Consider the following 17,434-nt stretch of genomic DNA (forward strand, 5'->3'; position numbering starts at 1 on the left):
GTTCTCCAGCTCTGGATATTGGAGTGATGGAGGATTTAGATTATGGAAAACCACCATGACTTAAATGAAGCTTTTCTCTTTCCAGTGGAAATAGTTTGTTAAAAACTTTTCTGATCTGAGATGTACATTTCTAACACTTTTTTCCAACATTTCACTTTAGATTACACTTTACATGGATAGAGAGGAAAGGCTGCCTCTTTGAGGGAAGAAAAAGGGGTTTGGTTAAAAGATTAGTCTGGTAGGTTGACACTGAAAGAGGGAAAATCGGTTGCTTGTAACTTTATCAAAGAACTTGAAATATTTAGAGCAAATATTATACTATCCTGCGATTTTTATCATAATTATATTACAAAAGAATAGGTTCATCATGTAATGATACGTGCAAAGCTTGTTATGCATCTTTAATAGGCTACATAATCCCACTCATCAAAAAACAGTTGCATCTATGCACACAAAATCAGAAGGACATATGGTATTTAGATGAAGCTTGCATTAGCTTGTTGTTCATCTTTCATACCTAACAAAACAGAAAGTATCTAATGAGAAATGACTAAAGAATCTAGAAATTTTTTTGTTCATGTGTCTATCGGAGTCTTCACATTTGAAACATGCTAAAAATCAACTATAGAAAAATTACATAGAAGAAAGGAGACAAAGAAAGAAGAAAAAGAAAAAATGATAAAAAATTAAATCGTAATGTGTTGTGTGAGCTTCATAGGTACGCATAATGAGCATTGTATATCCAATGAATGCTATATTATTATAACATGGTACGACAATATGAGGTGCATTGTTTCACCAACTAATTAATGTAAATATCTTGCTGCTTTAATTTAACCATGATACTTTAATGGTACATTTTTCACTAGCAACAAGTCAACAACAGCTCCTCTGTTCACATCAATGCTTGTTGCATATCGCCTAAAATTCTGGAACTCTACATACCAAAATCCAAGTGGGAAGAATTTACCAATAGTCACCACATGAACATTGGCCATCCTTAAAATGATGGAAACGCTTGTTGTCTCTAATAATCAATTCCCTCCCAACAATCCTAGTTATGATCTTGATGGCATTATGACAGTCACCACATACACGGAGGTTCTTGATGATCCTAAGAGTTTGCCTTGCAGGGGTACTGATTAGACTAAATGCAATTGCCAATCTCTCAGTGGTACAACAGAGCTTGCTCTTTTACCTCTTGTTCAATGTCATGAAGTACATACCTTGTGTCAGGCACATAACCTCCTTTCATTGCTTTCAAGGCCTTCAGTTTCTCATCATCCTTGTAAAGGTTGGATTTCGAAATTCACTGATTCTGTTCTTTCCATCTAGCACGGTGATTGCAGTACGCTTCTTTGGTGGTGGTGTGGAATTTTATTAACAACAGCCTTTGATGGATCAAGATCAACCATCACCTCCTCAGCATAATCCTCAAGATCAACATCTCCATGAGTTCCAGCATAATTCCTCAAAGCCTCCCAAACTCCAGCAGTTGGCTCAAAAGGCGGTTTTTTCTGAATATACTCTTTAGCTTCATAAAGATGACCAGATTTTCCAAGAACACCTATAAGCACCGTATAATGCTCAAACCCTGGAGAAATTCCATATTCACTCTCCATTAATTGAAAATGTATAAACCCTTCTTCTATAGCTTCTGCATTACCCAAAGCCTACAGAACTGCAATGAAAGTATGTTCATTCGGTTTCACCCCCAATTTCCTCATCTGCTCAAACAACTGCAACCCATCATCTCCCAAGCCATGGTCTGCATACCCATTTATCATAAAATGCCAAGAGTCCATATTCCTGTCAGGCATGTGATCAAAAACTCTACGCGCATCGGTCATGCTAGCACATTTCACATACATTTCAATCACCTTATTGTTCAATCTAAGGTCACTCCTAGAGGTCGACTGCAAGAAGTAATCATGAACTTTCTTCGCATCCTCAAGTGACTTAGGATTGCCAATTAACTCAAACAACGACAAAAAACAATTAGCATCAGCTTTAACTCCTTTATCCATCAATTCGATTGCTTCCCCTCATGACACAAATGCGTTAAATATACTAGGAAGGGAACTGGCTCAGGCTGCGGATGCTCCACCACATGCCCTTGATTCCATTTCCTGCTTTCCCGGCTCAATTGACTAGGGTTTTGACTCTGTGGGGCCCTTTCGTTATAATTTCTACCTTGAGGGTATCCTTGATTTTGGTTATCCCACTAATTTGGGCTTCTGGGCATTTGTGTATTCATCTGATTAGCATTTTGTTCTTGAGGATAGCTGCGATTCTACTGGGTATTCCAATGATTCGGGCTTTCTCGTTGAGAATAGCCCTGTCGTTGATCAGGATAACCCTGGCCCTGATTAGGAAATCCCCTTCCCTGATTTTGACAATTAAACTGATTGTTACCAGGACCTCCGATGTGTTGTTGAGGATGATAATAACCCTGGTTTTGTGGGTTCCATTGATTATTAAAATTAGGGTTTCGTTGGCCATGAAAAACCCTAGGATCAGATGACGGTGGGAGTGGTTGGGTTTGGTGGTGTTGTGGGGGTGGGCTCTGGTACTCGTTTGGGATAGCAGAGGTACTAAGAGCTTTCGCGTTTAGGGTTAAAATTTGGTTTCTGTCGAAGTAGCGATTGAAAATGAAATAAGAGGAGTTCAGGCGTCCCTTGCAGAAAATAGAAGTGAGAATTGGCGTTGGGCTCCGACCGCGACGTATTGCCATGGCGTTGAATGTGTTTGAACCGGAAATGGACACCTAAACAAAAACCCTAATAAACCCTAGGAAGAAACGAGGGGATCAAGTGTGGCACAGGGGCAGGGGTTGTGGACTTGTGTTTTTTGGCTTGTCTAACGGGTTCCGGGTCGGTTTGCAGATCGGGTTTTAATAGCCCGCTCACGGTCCATTTAGCTTCATTTTCAATTTTCCATGAAAAATTACACCCTTTGTCTCACATACATTATGTCTTAATTTGAATTTCGCATAAATTGAAATTTGAATTGAAATGGCTCAGCAACACAAAATTAGTACTCCACAATCCACATGTTTTTTCAAGGCATGGTTTCAATATATTTTCTTTTCTGTTTTTCTCTGTTGCAAATATCATATGGATATGCAGACACCAAACATGAAGCAAATACAGAACAGAAACAGGGAGCTTAACAAGAACACAAACAGCGGCAGAAGTAGCAGCAAAGCAGAGTAAGTGTCGGCGATAAGACATGAAAGATATCATCTTGCCATTCCAGGGATAACTATCGGAGCCATTGTAACTCCACGCTTTTGTCTGTCCATGTTGGCTTCCCAACCTTCATTTTTCCAGCAACCAAAAAACAAACCATATTCGATTATCTAAAGGTAGCAAGGCAATGCAAGATGCTAACCAAATAAAAGAAACATGTTACTCTCAACATATGATGCGGTGTCTTAAAAAATCTCAACATGGGTGGTTTTCTGTTTTATATACCGGTCAAGACAAATCCAAATCTAAATCCAAATCCAAATATAGTTATAAACTATGGGTTGAATTTATGATTATCTGATAAGACATCGACATTCGTCATCCATGAACATTCATGATCAGGATCATGTTGACCGATTCATCGTGTTCACATGGTTGTTTGGTTATTCATGTTGCAAACTTACAATAACTTAACATACAGTACTGCTGCACGACAGCACGAAGTCAGAGATCGAAGGATTTCTACTGTAGCCGGAATCTACTAAATGCATCAGAAACATAGAGTTTTGAGCTGAAATTAATATTTGTTACCTATCCCCATGTCAAATCCACGATTCTTGAGCTCTCTGTATTCTTGACAGAGAGCACATGCAGCACACCAGAAGTGTACTAGGCAATCAGTACATGGTTCCTCTTGTAAGTCGTATTGGCCCCTAAGTTTTGAGCGATAGAAGTATGAATAAAAACATGCACAACCCATGAGAGCCAGCAGCCCATACAGAAAACCCCTTGAAACACAAGCTGCAAACAGTACTCATTTAAAAGAATTGAAATTATCATGATGGAAAATGGAAATATTTCAAAACATAAACTTACATTTGGATCCTCTGTTCACGATCTCAGCAATCTGTCCAAAAGTGATGCAAGGACAGAAGCAAGTAATCACACCTGATAAGTTTAAAATCACAAAACCAAAAAATTGAAATAAGCAAAACAAAGGGGTTTCAGCTGAAGTACATAAATGGTCAAGCTAGTGAGTATTAGATCTACTTACAATTTACAGGGTCATCGAAACAACGGCAAAGACCCGAAGTCCACTGTCCAGGAACATGAATAGGGGGAGCTCGGGGTAAGCTGTGGGAGATATATGGATGATGACTAGGATGAGGCTGCATAGGGATAATTTCCGGAACTCCTGAAACTGGGATAGGACCCAGATGCCCGTCAGCCGGATAGATCATCGGACACGGCGGATCTTGCATCGTATGATACAAATTTTGTAGGATTAATAATCAACCTTTGGGTTAGCCTTACATGTAAGATACAAGTTCCAATATATATACATATACAGATGTCTGTGGAAAGTTTTATTAGGTTGAAACTGTCAAATGTCAAAGGTTTAAAATGCTGAATTCAGGTGATGCTGTCAAGTAAATAATTGTAAAATTTTCTTTTCAGTTGTTCAATTTTTAACCACCAGAAACAGAAAAACACTGCATGTAGCTGGTTCTTCAATGGCTTTTAACTTGTAGGTATTGGGAAGTTGCATGGTATGACCTCTCTCCTTCCACATTTCTCAAACCAGGCGATGATTTAAGCATGTATATCATGTCTGCGTTCAATGCAAGTTGCCAGGAAGAAACCATCAGCATTGTTTAAAACTGACCAAGACTTGTGGAATATAAATATCAGGGGGCTTTTCCTCATTCCAAACAGATGACGCTGCACTTACTAGGATGCAGTACTGAAAGTGACGGCTTTTTTCCTTCCTTCTAAAACTCATATGCTCAATCTCCGTGACTCTTTTTTCTTTGCGAGGCTTAATTTGACATTGTAATTGGTTGAAAAACTGTGGTTCCGACATTTACGTAGCCTTTATGTAAGTTTTTGTAACATTAAATGTATTTTTCAAAAACTTAGATATTCAATAAGCTAAGATTTTTGAAATATTAAATATGAAATTACTGATTTTTAAAATACCTTTATAACTTTTTTTTGTAACTTTAGTATGCAAATTAGTATCCTTCAAACACATTATTATTTTACTAATTATCCTTAATCTAATTTTTTGTATGGGTTTTGGATAACAAAAGGTCAATGAGATACTAAAATTTTTTTTATAATCTTACTATATGCAATATCTGTAACTTCAAAATACACTATTATTTTACATAATTTTCATCTAATTTTTAGCAATATTGGAAGTTTTTGTCAATAATTCTATGGATATTTAATCATAACGTAAAGTTATATTAAATATGGAATTATTGAATATAAGAAAACTTTATATACTTTTTGATAATCCATGTAAATTTTTTATAACTTTGATATGTAAAATCAATATTCTCAAAATAAATATATATTTTTTTATGTAATCTTCATCTAATTTTTAATAATACTAAACATACTTGTTAATAATTTTATTAATTTTTTAATATTTAAAATTATTAAAATTTCAACTTTAATCACTAAAATTAAAAATTTATTACTTATTAAATTTAAACTAGTTTTTATATATTTCAATAATACAAGATTACTGAATATAATAACGTTGAATGTTCTAAGTAATTTCTATAAAGATTTCCTAACATTAAATTACTAAAATATTAAAATTTAAATTTAAATCAAACTCGAATAATTTTGAAAAAAAAAAAAAAATTAAAACAGAAAGCCAACTGTCGTCGGATAATAGATGTAGAGACAGACTTAATCGTGCCAGCTCCCTACCTTAATTTGGATCTTTAATTTGGAGTTTGACCGCCATATTTAATACATTTCTTTGCAATAAAGAGTACTGCAATTAAGATTGATGATCTAAACTGAAGACGGCTCTTATAATTAAATTAAATTGATGATCTAAGCTAATTTTATTTTATTTTATATTTTATTATATCTCATTTTTATATTTAAATTTGATAATATAAATATTCGTATAATATTTATATCATATCAAATAGGTATAAAATATAAAAATTATTATATTAAAATTTATGTTAATACATTAAATACAAAATATATATTTTTATTTTTATAAAACTCATATATGATTTTTATAAAAATTTTAAACTGTATTATTTTATTTTTATTTTTATATCGTATTATCGTATTATTTTTAAATATAAAAAATTATTTATATTTAATTAAATTGTTAAAAACTACTAGTAGTATATTTTTTAAAATTATTCAATTAATACTAATATTGAAAATTAATTACAAAATTTTTAGGCCGAAAAACAGCTAAGCTGACTCGAGTGACGGCCCCTAGTCCTCACCGACATAGGATTGTTTTTATTAATGGATTGAGCTAGGGTTTATGGGTTTATGAACAAAACCCAACCCTAGTCACAAAGGCCTTGCCCTCTCATCTGCGCCCAAACCCAACTCAAATCTATATGATCCATTTTCATTTTACCGCCAGATTTCGTGATTTTCAAAAAGCCTAGTCTCTCTTCCAACCCCTCTTTCTTTCACCATACAAATGGCAAGAGAAACACTGTCTACGTCATCAATGGAGGAAGACGAAGAGGAACAAATTTTCTCCGATTCCGATCTGAGCGATTCCAGTGACGGTTACAACTTTGATCGCCAAGAAGAAGAAGAAGAGAACGACGATAACAATGGAGAATCTAATGCGCACCTTCCGCCGTCCGATGAAGATCTCAAATCCAAGAACGTCCATGCTTTATTAAGGTACTTTTTATTTCCAAAACCCAATACGTACCCCTAAAAAAACGAAAGAACTTTCTTGTGAATTAATATAAGGTGGTTTCCTTTTTGCTTTCCTTTAAGTTTGAATTGTTGAAATAATGCGGATCCAATCTAGGTTTCTTCTTTATGCAATATTATTTGTATTATTCTTTTGATATTAGTATGTTTTGAGTCTTGGAATATCGATAATAGTTTAATATATTTTGATGGATTTTTTTTGTTAGTTTTGTGAAATTGAAATCTATAGTGATGATTAATTAGGGGCAACCTTATTGTAAGAAGACAATCGCTGCTTCCGCGACTGCTTTCAGTGACAGAAGGAGCTGCAGTTTGTAGGAAACCATTTAAGCCTCCATGTTCTAATGGCTACGGTAACGGGAATGAACATCTTGCACGACGTCTTTGGGCTCGGAAAAGGTTTGTTCCTTGGGGCTCTTCAAGGCCAGCGTTAGTTGCAATAACCAATCGGCTGGATATAACTAGAGCAGATGGGACTGATATTGTTGAGGAAATTGTGACTCTGCCACCCGGTGTTGAGCCTCTGGTATTGTGGCAACCTGAACAATCTGAGGCTGAACCCAACAACTTGGTGCCCATAGCTGTGGATCCCTTGCTTGTTCGTTTTCTTCGACCCCATCAAAGGTATTGTTTGCCAGTGAGAATCCTGCAGTTCGGTTGTGGTATATGCAGGGTAGAGTTTTTATGTACATTCTTGTATGTATTTTTATATGTAAGTTTGTGCTTGCATGCGTCATTTAGATGCAATTCAGAAATGAAAATGTTCTGTTTGAAACTACAGTAGTTAAAAGCCCTTTAGAACATCTTGCTCTCTATCCTTATATGAATTTGATTTGGGGATGGTTTAGGTCACTGACAAACAAGACATGATATTCAGAATGCGCAGGTTAAAATATTTTGATTGTGGATTTATCTTCTTCTTATTTATTGTAATTGGTGACTTGAGAATTAAGATTTTCTCTTTGTAATGCAGGGAAGGGGTTCAGTTCATGTTTGACTGTGTTTCCGGGTTATATGATGCTGCCAATATAAATGGATGCATTCTTGCTGATGATATGGGGTAAATATCTTATCCCTTCAGGGTAAATCCCTTCACACTGACGTTATAATTTCTGAAATTGTGCTCTTGATTTCATTTATGTATCTTTCATGTTTGCAGTTTGGGAAAGACATTGCAGTCAATCACTTTACTTTATACTCTTCTACGTCAAGGGTTTGATGGGAATCCGATGGTTAAGAAGGCCATAATTGTCACCCCAACCAGTCTTGTTAGTAACTGGGAGGCAGAAATCAAGAAGTGGGTTGGAGAAAAAGTTCAGCTTGTTGCTCTTTGTGAAAGCAGCAGAGATGACGTTGTCTCTGGAATTGACAGCTACACAAGTCCCCATAGCTCATTGCAGGTAATTTTTGCACTTGATATAGTAATTTTTTGAAATTTTTTATTAATTTATCCAATTGTTTCCAGGTATTGATTGTTTCATATGAGACATTTAGGATGCATTCATCAAAATTTTGCCAAAGTGAGTCTTGTGATCTTCTTATTTGTGATGAGGCTCACAGGCTGAAAAATGACCAGACAATAACAAACCGGGTATGCTTTTGAAGAAATGCTTTTCTCCTGTGATTGTTCTTGGTAGAAGTCATTTTCTTTGTTGCTTTTCTAACAATGTCCATAACTATGTCTCTGGTCTAGGCGTTGGCTGCTCTCTCATGTAAGCGCAGGATTTTGTTATCTGGAACTCCCATGCAGGTAACATGCATTTGCATGTGATTCTGGATATGCTTTATGAATCTGTTTGTCTTCTTAACATATAAGTTTCCCTTCCTTTGTGTCCAAACAGAATGACCTTGAAGAGTTCTTTGCCATGGTCAACTTTACTAATCCAGGGATTTTGGGTGATGCTGCGTACTTTCGTCGTTACTATGAGGTTTGTTGATAACTTGGCATTTTAGTTTCAGAGGTTAAACATGAGATGCAAAAAAAAAAATAAAAATTATTGTCCATGTGTGAGTTCCAGATGTTCCAAATATTACCTTAAAAATCTCCTTTCAAGTTATTTTTTGAATTGAAAACTCGTAGTCTATATCTCTTCTCTGTTTCTGCCATTCTGGTCTACTAAGGAACTATAAAAGGATTTGCACTTGAACCGGGTAAAGCTTACATGTATGCTGTTATTAGTGTTGCATTAGTAAATACACCCTGCAACATTTACCTTATGTAAAGGTCAGTTGCTTATGGGCAGTTTAATGCTTTGCAATTTATTTGCTTAAGGTCTAGAAAGAAATTTCAAGTCTATGCAGAGAACATTATAATTGGCTTTTCTTTTCATGCAGTAGAAAAGATATGTAATCATGCAGATTCCCTAAACTATGAAGGATACAGTATCATGGTGGCCATTACCGTGTCTTGTTATGTTCATCTCAATAAATTTTAATTAGTGATTATTAATCTGTTAGGAGCATATGCTGCATTGAAATAATTTGCTTTGCTTTGATCTTTCTATAATGAAGTTGTATTATCGGTTAACACATAATTATTCCAGTTCTTTACTTTTTTTTTTTTCACCCTAGTAACTTTTCTTGTTTGTTATACATACTGCAATGCATACAACTAATGAAGACGCCGATCATTTGTGGAAGAGAACCAACTTCTGGTGAAGAAGAGAAGAAGCTAGCTGCAGAACGTTCTTCAGAATTAAGTGCAAAAGTAAATCAGGTAATCTTGGTTCATTATTATTGACATTTTCACTTGTATTAAGCATTATCGAGTAGTTTCTCTCTTCCTGAAATACATCACCTGCTGTAATGATGGCTACTGCAATTCTTTTTAAACAACTACGCCAGTGATTTTCACAATTGACTAATAGATACATGATTGCAGTTCATATTGAGAAGGACTAATGCCTTGCTATCAAATCATCTGCCTCCAAAGGTATGGCCCTTATCTTGACTTACATTCAGTTGTCGCCCTTTTACATATCATCGTCTTCTTAAACACTTTTTGCAAAATTATCTTTTACTAAAGATTTATTATAAAAGAATATAGGTTGGTAAACTATATTAAATATTTAATGAATTGTCTGAAATTTTCCTTCTTGGGCATTTTGTTTTTTCTTGCAGATAGTTGAAGTAGTTTGCTGCAAGTTGACTCCTCTTCAGTCTGAGTTATACAACCATTTTATACACTCAAAAAATGTAGGTTTATTTATTGATTTAATGTGAACCATTTGAAAATCACCCGTGTCTAGATCAGAAATGATTGATATCATGTCACTCTTGAACTTAGGTTAAACGAGCCATCACTGAAGAAACAAAGCAAACAAAGATATTGGCTTATATTACAGCTCTTAAGAAGCTCTGCAATCATCCGAAGGTGCTATAATTTCAGGGAAAAACAGATTTCTTGACATGTTTCTTAGTGAATATTGGGTTTTGTACTTCTTGATAAAGTTTGGTAACAAGTTAATCAGTAATTTGTGTTTTTTTTTTTAAATTTACCATTCCATATTTGACATAATGTCCTTTTCTACATTTACCATTTCACATTTAACTGGATTTACTGGCACTTGTTTTATCTGACTTATCTTGTTTACCTTTTTATTTGATTTCTCTTCTATTTCTAAGTTTGAGAAGATCACTTGTTCTCATAGATGATATTTCTCTTTTTAGCTCATTTATGATACTATAAGAAGTGGAAGTCCAGGAACTACAGGATTTGAGGACTGTATGCGCTTTTTCCCACCAGAGATGTTCTCAGGAAGGTAGGCTTCTTGTTTTATCTGTTATTTTTATGCTTCATGTCAACTGCCTGAGATCTCATACATTTTTGTTTCTCCTTTTATTGTTAGATCGGGATCATGGACTGGTGGTGATGGGGCTTGGGTTGAATTGTCTGGGAAAATGCATGTATTGGCACGATTGCTGGCTCATCTCCATCAGAGAACTGATGATCGCATTGTTCTTGTCTCAAACTATACACAGGTCAATATAAATAGCTAACAAAAGTAGTTCAGCCATATTGAAAATTAATCATTACTGCTTAATATTACTATCTGGTTAGCAATGTTCTCAGCTTATTTAAGGTTGTTTTGGTAGTCATTTCAGCTAAATAAACCACAATGTAGTAACATATCAACTGAACTATCTGGTACGGGGACATCATATAGTTGAAGAAGCATGATCCAACACTGCATTTGGAGGCTACTTTACTGGTGATCTAAAAGTAATTGCCATTGCACGAACCTGGTGTAGGAAGCGGGAGTTGTTTGCATGACATGATATATATATTGCTCACTGATAACACAGTCACATTGCTTTATTCATATTATAAGTAGATTGTTGTTGAATTTGTTAGAGGAAAGCACTGCCTATATTTAGTTGTATTTCCAGTATAGAAGCAAAACAGTCATAGTTGTCAAACTTGCTCATGGGGACACTCCTCTGTGGTCATTGACCACTTGTTTCCCTACTCCAACCTGTATCATTGTTTATGTTGAGCATTAGTAAGATTTCTTGGGATAAATCATCATCTAGTACATTTTATGGTAAAAATGAATTTATTGTGCATCAGACACTGGACTTGTTTGCTCAATTGTGTCGAGAAAGAAGATATCCATACTTGAGGCTTGATGGAACTACATCAATTAGCAAAAGACAGAAACTAGTTAATCGCTTTAATGACTCAACCAAGGTATGAAATTTCTTTACATCACTGCATTGTGGATTAGGCTTTTGCTGGAGGATTTATCACTGATAATCCAGATTGGTTCAACATTTTGCAGGATGAGTTTGTGTTTCTATTAAGTAGCAAGGCGGGTGGTTGTGGTCTCAATTTGATTGGTGGTAATCGACTAGTCTTGTTTGACCCTGATTGGAACCCTGCTAATGATAAGCAAGTAATATCTCGTCTGAGCTCTGATTATTTCTATTGTCCTTGAGAAAGAAGGCAATTTTCAATCGACCCAATATTCTCACTCTTTGCTAACATAAATTAGGCTGCTGCAAGGGTTTGGAGAGATGGGCAGAAAAAGAGAGTTTACATCTACAGATTCCTAAGTACAGGAACAATTGAAGAAAAGGTTTTGATGTCATTTTAAGTGAACATAAATCAGTGTTTTGCATAAAAACTGCGAATATATAGTTGGAATGAGAGGGCATATTTATATTCTATAGGTGTACCAGCGTCAAATGTCAAAGGAAGGGCTGCAAAAGGTTATCCAGCCGGAGCAAGTGGACAGCCTTATGGGACAGGTTCCTATTTGTCAGTTTTTGTATGTTTTTCGTTGAAACTTGTTTATAGTTCGTCATATGACAACTGTTTGAGTTGCAGGGAAACATTTTCTCGACAGAAGATTTACGTGATCTTTTCACATTTTATGATAATGTGAGGTAATGTGTTTTCTAAGTTATAACATGCTTTTCTATTTATTCCATAACATCATCTATTTATTCAGCAGATTTACAGTAACACCTTCTCTAGGGCACCTGAGAGATTGTAAGGTTACATGAAGTGGGTATATTGTTATCAAATAATATGAATTAGAAGCATAAGCACCTTGTAAACCTCTAATATTCTGCTTCAAGACTTCACATTATCTCAGGCTAAAGAGTCTCTTTGTTCCTAAAGACTACAATTACAGCAGGTATAAAGAAATCAAAATGAAAATTGTTGCATTGTCCTTCGTAGTAATCTAGAATGTCCATCAGTTATGCAGTAACAGGGACAAAAATGATTTACTTTAGCTGGTTTCGTCAAGAAAAACTATTTAACTTTTACATAGCTATGCTATTCCAGTTCACTCCATCATTGAATCATTTATTTACATGTTTCTTAGCTAGAGCAATTCACAGTCCATCTTCATGCTTGTGTAACGTGAACCTTTATCTCATAAACTATGCAGGTCTGAAATTCATGAAAAGATGAATTGCAACCGCTGTGAAAATTATGATATGGGGTCTGAAAACATAGGAGAGCAGGAAGAATGTGAATCAGAAAATGGAAGCTCTGGATCTGATCAAGAGGGTTTTGACATAGGTGGATTTGCGGGAATAGCTGGATGTTTGGATAAGTTAAAGAGCTCAGAAAAACAGGTTTGGCTATTACTCAGTTAGTGAATATACTTGCATCTTATCACCTACTAATGTGTTTGATTCTTTTTATCTCCACTTCGGGATTGTTTTCAGGTGGGAACTCCCTTAGAAGAGGATTTAGCTAGCTGGGGGCATCATTTTCGCTCTGAAACAGTACCTGATGCCATTCTGCAAGCTTCGGCTGGTGCTGAGGTATGCCAATATTTTTGTAGTGTCTTTTTCTATTGACAGTACTTCATTTTCCAATTAAAATTCAATCATACATAGGTTTGTTGTGCTTTAAAATTTTCTGATCCAAGTGTCTATCTTTGACTCCAAAGCATAGATTAAGTGCTTTGGTAAAAAAAAAAGGCATAAGTTAAATGCACGGATTACATAAGTGAAGCATGTCTTAGTTTGAAGTCTAACCTGACACTGAACAGTTTGCAGTTGTTTAGTCTTTCTTTCTCTCGAACACACACATGCATATATATAGAGAGAGGAGGGATCATGTTACACCGATGTAAAACAAATTTTTTTACACTGTTTTTTTAACTTCATGTATGATTAATATTTTTACAAACAGGAAGTTAGATTTAACAAATCTGCTTGTAACCATCGTGCATGTAAAGTTTTGAGTCGATCCGATATCCTTATCATTTCAATCGAGAATAATATCTTTTTCAATATATATTAACAATTGAAATTTTATTATTATGGAATAGATAGTTAGACTTTTTGGTTAACTTAAAATTTCGCATGCATGATTTATGTGAATAGAGCATAAAATTCATTGGTGGCATCATATAAAAAGATATGAAAATGCGTAAAACTAAATTATTTTTGCACTGGTCTAAGTTAATCTCTTTCTCATATATATAAATATATATATATATGTGTTTTATATTATGATTTCTTAAATGTTTTCTTGTGAAATGTGGGAAAACGAGCTTTGCTAGTTAATGGTGTTGAGTTTATGAAGAAGGAGCTTCCTCTTGCGAAACTTATGCATTCAGCATATGCATTGCAGGTCACATTTGTTTTCACTAACCAAGTAGATGGGAAGCTGACTCCAATGGAATCGAAGGTAAACCCGAGGATGCAGGAAAGGGAAGGAGGCAAAACCCAAAATATTGGAAAAGTTAACATGATGGAAAGAGAAGGAAAGAAGATGCAGAATACCTTGAAGCAAAACCTGGAACATCACAAACTATTAAATTCTGTTTCTCTCAATAGAAATTCTTTGAGGATAACGCCACCATTTACTTCTTCCTCCACCCTTTTCCAAGGGAAAATTGTGAAATCTGTGACAACTTCCTTAAAAGGTGCATTTCATGAGACGATGACGGTTGGACTTTCTCCTGGAAGCCAATTACCCCTTAAAAGATCTTCCCCTTCTTCTGTAGAACATGATGATGATGATTTTCAATAAGAGCTTTAGGCTATATATATGGAACATTAAACTGTTTCCTTTAAAACAAATAAAAAAACAAATACTAGAAAAAGGTTTTCGTCTTGATCTATCTAGATTAACATAGAATTTGTTCGATTTTGAGTAGAACATGAAATTATGACACATAAAAATATAAAAAAAAAATAAAAAGTAACGTGATTTAAATTTGATAAAATTAGTATATGAGATTGATAAAAATAAGAATATATATTTTGTATTTGATGTGATAGTATGAATTATAATATGATGATTTTTGCATTTTACATATATTTAATAACAAATAAATATAATATAAATACATAAATTATAAAATTTAATTTTGAATTACATCTCTATCTATAATTTGATCATAAACGATAATAAGATGAGAAATCAAAGCATATTTTTGGGTTTTTTTTTTTATTAAGATCAATTGTATTACATGTTTTATAATGATTTTAATAGAAAGAGAACTTCTAGTTACATTCAAAGCACCTAAATATGAAAGAAATTTTCTTTTCAGAGATTCAATATTGAAAATCGAGATTTTTTTTTTAACACAATATAAGATAGATTTTTCATAGACTTTAAGAGTAGAAAAGACAAAGTTTGATAGCAAAATGGGAGACCAAAAGCGACACAACTGCCAATTAGACCAACATTTCCTCCCCTAATCCATGAAGTTGGCACTTTGGCACGTTGTCTCTAGCTAATCCCTAGTTTCTCACTCTCAATTATCCCTCATTACCAAATGAGAATCCAGCACTTGTCAAATTCCCATTTGGGGATTCAATGGACAAAAAATCGCATTTAGATGAGAGACAAATGAACCATTATTTTTTAAATATGGGGTTGGTTCGGGCATTATTGATAGTCAAACAGAGGACTGAATTAAACTTTTCTGGTTTTGTTGTATAGTTGAAAGTGGAGAAACTTTAATTCTACTTAATCCTTACACTAAAGATCATACCAGCTAAGGTTCACATGGGCATTTGAAAGTCTTGAAAGACTTTTTTTGAGAGAGAAAAGACTTAAATCCATAGATGGATGGAAATGACAAAAAATAAACTTAAAATATTGGACCCCTAACATGGGAATTTGGTAACCATTCATAGTAAACTGGCCATAGGAACATAAACAAAGTCCACGAACATGTAAATAAATCATTTTTTAAAAACAAGAAAGTTTGTTTTTCATGGATATATATCTTAGATAACTTAGCTGATTGTAACCTTAATCGTCAAGATTAGAAATCAATTAATATATTAAAATTTATAATTCAATTGATTTTAAATTATAAGTAATACTTTTATATTAATAAATTAAACATTTTAAAAACTCTAATTAATTCATATATAATTATTAAAGATGATATTTAATATGTTTGAATACAAATCTCAATACTTACAATTGTATATCATCCGTTTATACAATTAAATAGTCATTTAAACCTACTTTATTTTTTATGGCCGTTTTCCTTGCGGGAGAATCATGAGTTTGGCCAAAACCCAAGATAGTGAGAAACACTAGCGTCCATATGGGCTTTGCCAGCTTATACATTGCATAGCAGTTAAAAAAAGTGCAAAGTTATTTTCCGGATAAAATTAAAAGAGTTTATCCATATTATTAATCACTATATGACAAATCTACTCAACATGAGATGTCTACGAAGCACAATATAAATGCAAACATCTGCATGTGGATTCCAACAACAACTGCAAGGGAAGAAACAGCTTTCTAAGTTTTATTTTGAGTTTTTGTTTCTGAATATCTATAGCAATAGCATGCGTAAAGATGTTCAACAATGAACATCAGCAAGGTCTCTTAATGGACCCAAGAATATCCTTCTCCAATGATTTTGCAGCCGACCCTCATCAAGGGATCAAACATGAGAGCAACTATAGGGAAGCTCCTGTCTCTTCGGACTTCGAATTCTCTGTGAAAAACTTTGCCATGATACCTGCAGATGAGATCTTCTTCAAGGGTATGTTATTGCCTTTGAAAGATAATAATGGGACTGAACAAGGACGAAAGCTGACTTTGCGAGATACACTGCTTCTAGATGATGATGATGATGACGACTTTGAGGGTTCACATCCAACGTTGCCAAAAGGTTCGGGCCGGTGGAAAGAGCGGTTGGGGCTCAAAAGGACTAACCTAGTATACAGAAAAGGGGATAAGAATGATCCATTTCTTGAGAACGTAGTTGAAGAAAAAAGTCCTATGTTTGTCCATGGTGAAGATCTTACCAGCAACAAAACATAGGTGAGATTACAGATTGGAATTCCCTCTCTTTTTTTCTTTTTTCTTTTTTTTTTGTTCCTAAATGATAGCGGCAGTAGGAGAGAAAATTTCACCACAACATATACTTCACATATTTCCGTTGTGTTATAATTTATAGACAATGCCTTTCCTACAGTAGGCAAAGTCTCAAAGATGTTTTTTCTAATGGTTTATGTTTTACAGGGCAGAGGTATTTGAGGAGGACAGCACCATGAAGCTAGACAGATGATGTAATTGGCATACTTAGGGGAAGGGACTCAATCAAACATCCTTTGATAACTGTATAGGGTAACAAATTAAGAGGAAGCGTTTGCCTTTGAAGTTTGAATATAAAAATCCTTCTGCAATTTTAGTTTTTTAGAAGGTGGTTCTTCTCTCTACTCTTTAGTTCTTTGTTTCTCTTGGCTGCAGTTTTTTTTTTTTTTTCTTCAGTTTACTCTACCATGAAGAAACACCCTATCCCATCCTGCATTCCCCTGGGGAAGTAGACAAGTATTGTCTTTTTTTTTTTTTTGTTCTGTACAAATGTCTGCATTTAGGGATCTTCCCATAAGAATTAAGATCCATGTAATCTATTTGTTTGTTTCTATATTTTTCATTTTTTTCATATTATTTTTTTTGAATTTAGTTCGTCTATACTTGGTGTTGAGCCACACTTCTTTACCCTCTCATTTCTTTTTTCTTAAATAAAACAAAAAAGTTATTTTTTTACAAAAAAAATTAAAAAAATTAT

General features: G+C 34.4%; 3 protein-coding genes and 1 pseudogene across 3 annotated transcripts; 2 read left to right on the forward strand and 2 right to left on the reverse strand.

Moving 5' to 3' along the window:
• Positions 1-734: 734 nt before the first annotated feature.
• On the reverse strand, positions 735-2,846 carry LOC111296298 (pentatricopeptide repeat-containing protein At2g15690, mitochondrial pseudogene; annotated as a pseudogene).
• LOC111296304 (protein PLANT CADMIUM RESISTANCE 2-like) lies at positions 807-5,005 on the reverse strand. The gene is made up of 4 exons (XM_089745502.1): positions 4,246-5,005; positions 4,068-4,139; positions 3,783-3,992; positions 807-3,318 (listed from the first exon to the last, which is right to left on the reverse strand). The coding sequence occupies exons 1-4, from the start codon at positions 4,451-4,453 to the stop codon at positions 3,242-3,244; spliced, it is 567 nt and encodes a 188-aa protein (XP_089601628.1). The 5' UTR covers positions 4,454-5,005; the 3' UTR covers positions 807-3,241.
• Positions 5,006-6,543: 1,538 nt separating this feature from the next.
• Positions 6,544-14,485, forward strand: RAD54 (DNA repair/recombination protein). Its single transcript, XM_022890560.2, has 21 exons — positions 6,544-6,881; positions 7,161-7,541; positions 7,891-7,977; positions 8,077-8,317; positions 8,383-8,508; positions 8,611-8,667; positions 8,759-8,845; positions 9,538-9,633; positions 9,799-9,849; positions 10,038-10,112; positions 10,204-10,290; positions 10,587-10,678; positions 10,766-10,898; positions 11,488-11,607; positions 11,699-11,812; positions 11,912-11,995; positions 12,090-12,167; positions 12,247-12,305; positions 12,818-13,007; positions 13,101-13,199; positions 14,017-14,485. The coding sequence occupies exons 1-21, from the start codon at positions 6,670-6,672 to the stop codon at positions 14,416-14,418; spliced, it is 2,871 nt and encodes a 956-aa protein (XP_022746295.2). The 5' UTR covers positions 6,544-6,669; the 3' UTR covers positions 14,419-14,485.
• A 1,606-nt stretch (positions 14,486-16,091) lies between these two features.
• On the forward strand, positions 16,092-17,336 carry LOC111298706 (uncharacterized). The gene is made up of 2 exons (XM_022893433.2): positions 16,092-16,683; positions 16,885-17,336. The coding sequence occupies exon 1, from the start codon at positions 16,213-16,215 to the stop codon at positions 16,681-16,683; it is 471 nt and encodes a 156-aa protein (XP_022749168.2). The 5' UTR covers positions 16,092-16,212; the 3' UTR covers positions 16,885-17,336.
• Positions 17,337-17,434: the final 98 nt, after the last annotated feature.

The sequence above is a fragment of the Durio zibethinus genome, chromosome 16 (assembly GCF_047325235.1).
Source record: "Durio zibethinus cultivar Kanyao isolate XHJ-2024 chromosome 16, ASM4732523v1, whole genome shotgun sequence".
NCBI classification, from domain to species: domain Eukaryota; kingdom Viridiplantae; phylum Streptophyta; class Magnoliopsida; order Malvales; family Malvaceae; genus Durio; species Durio zibethinus.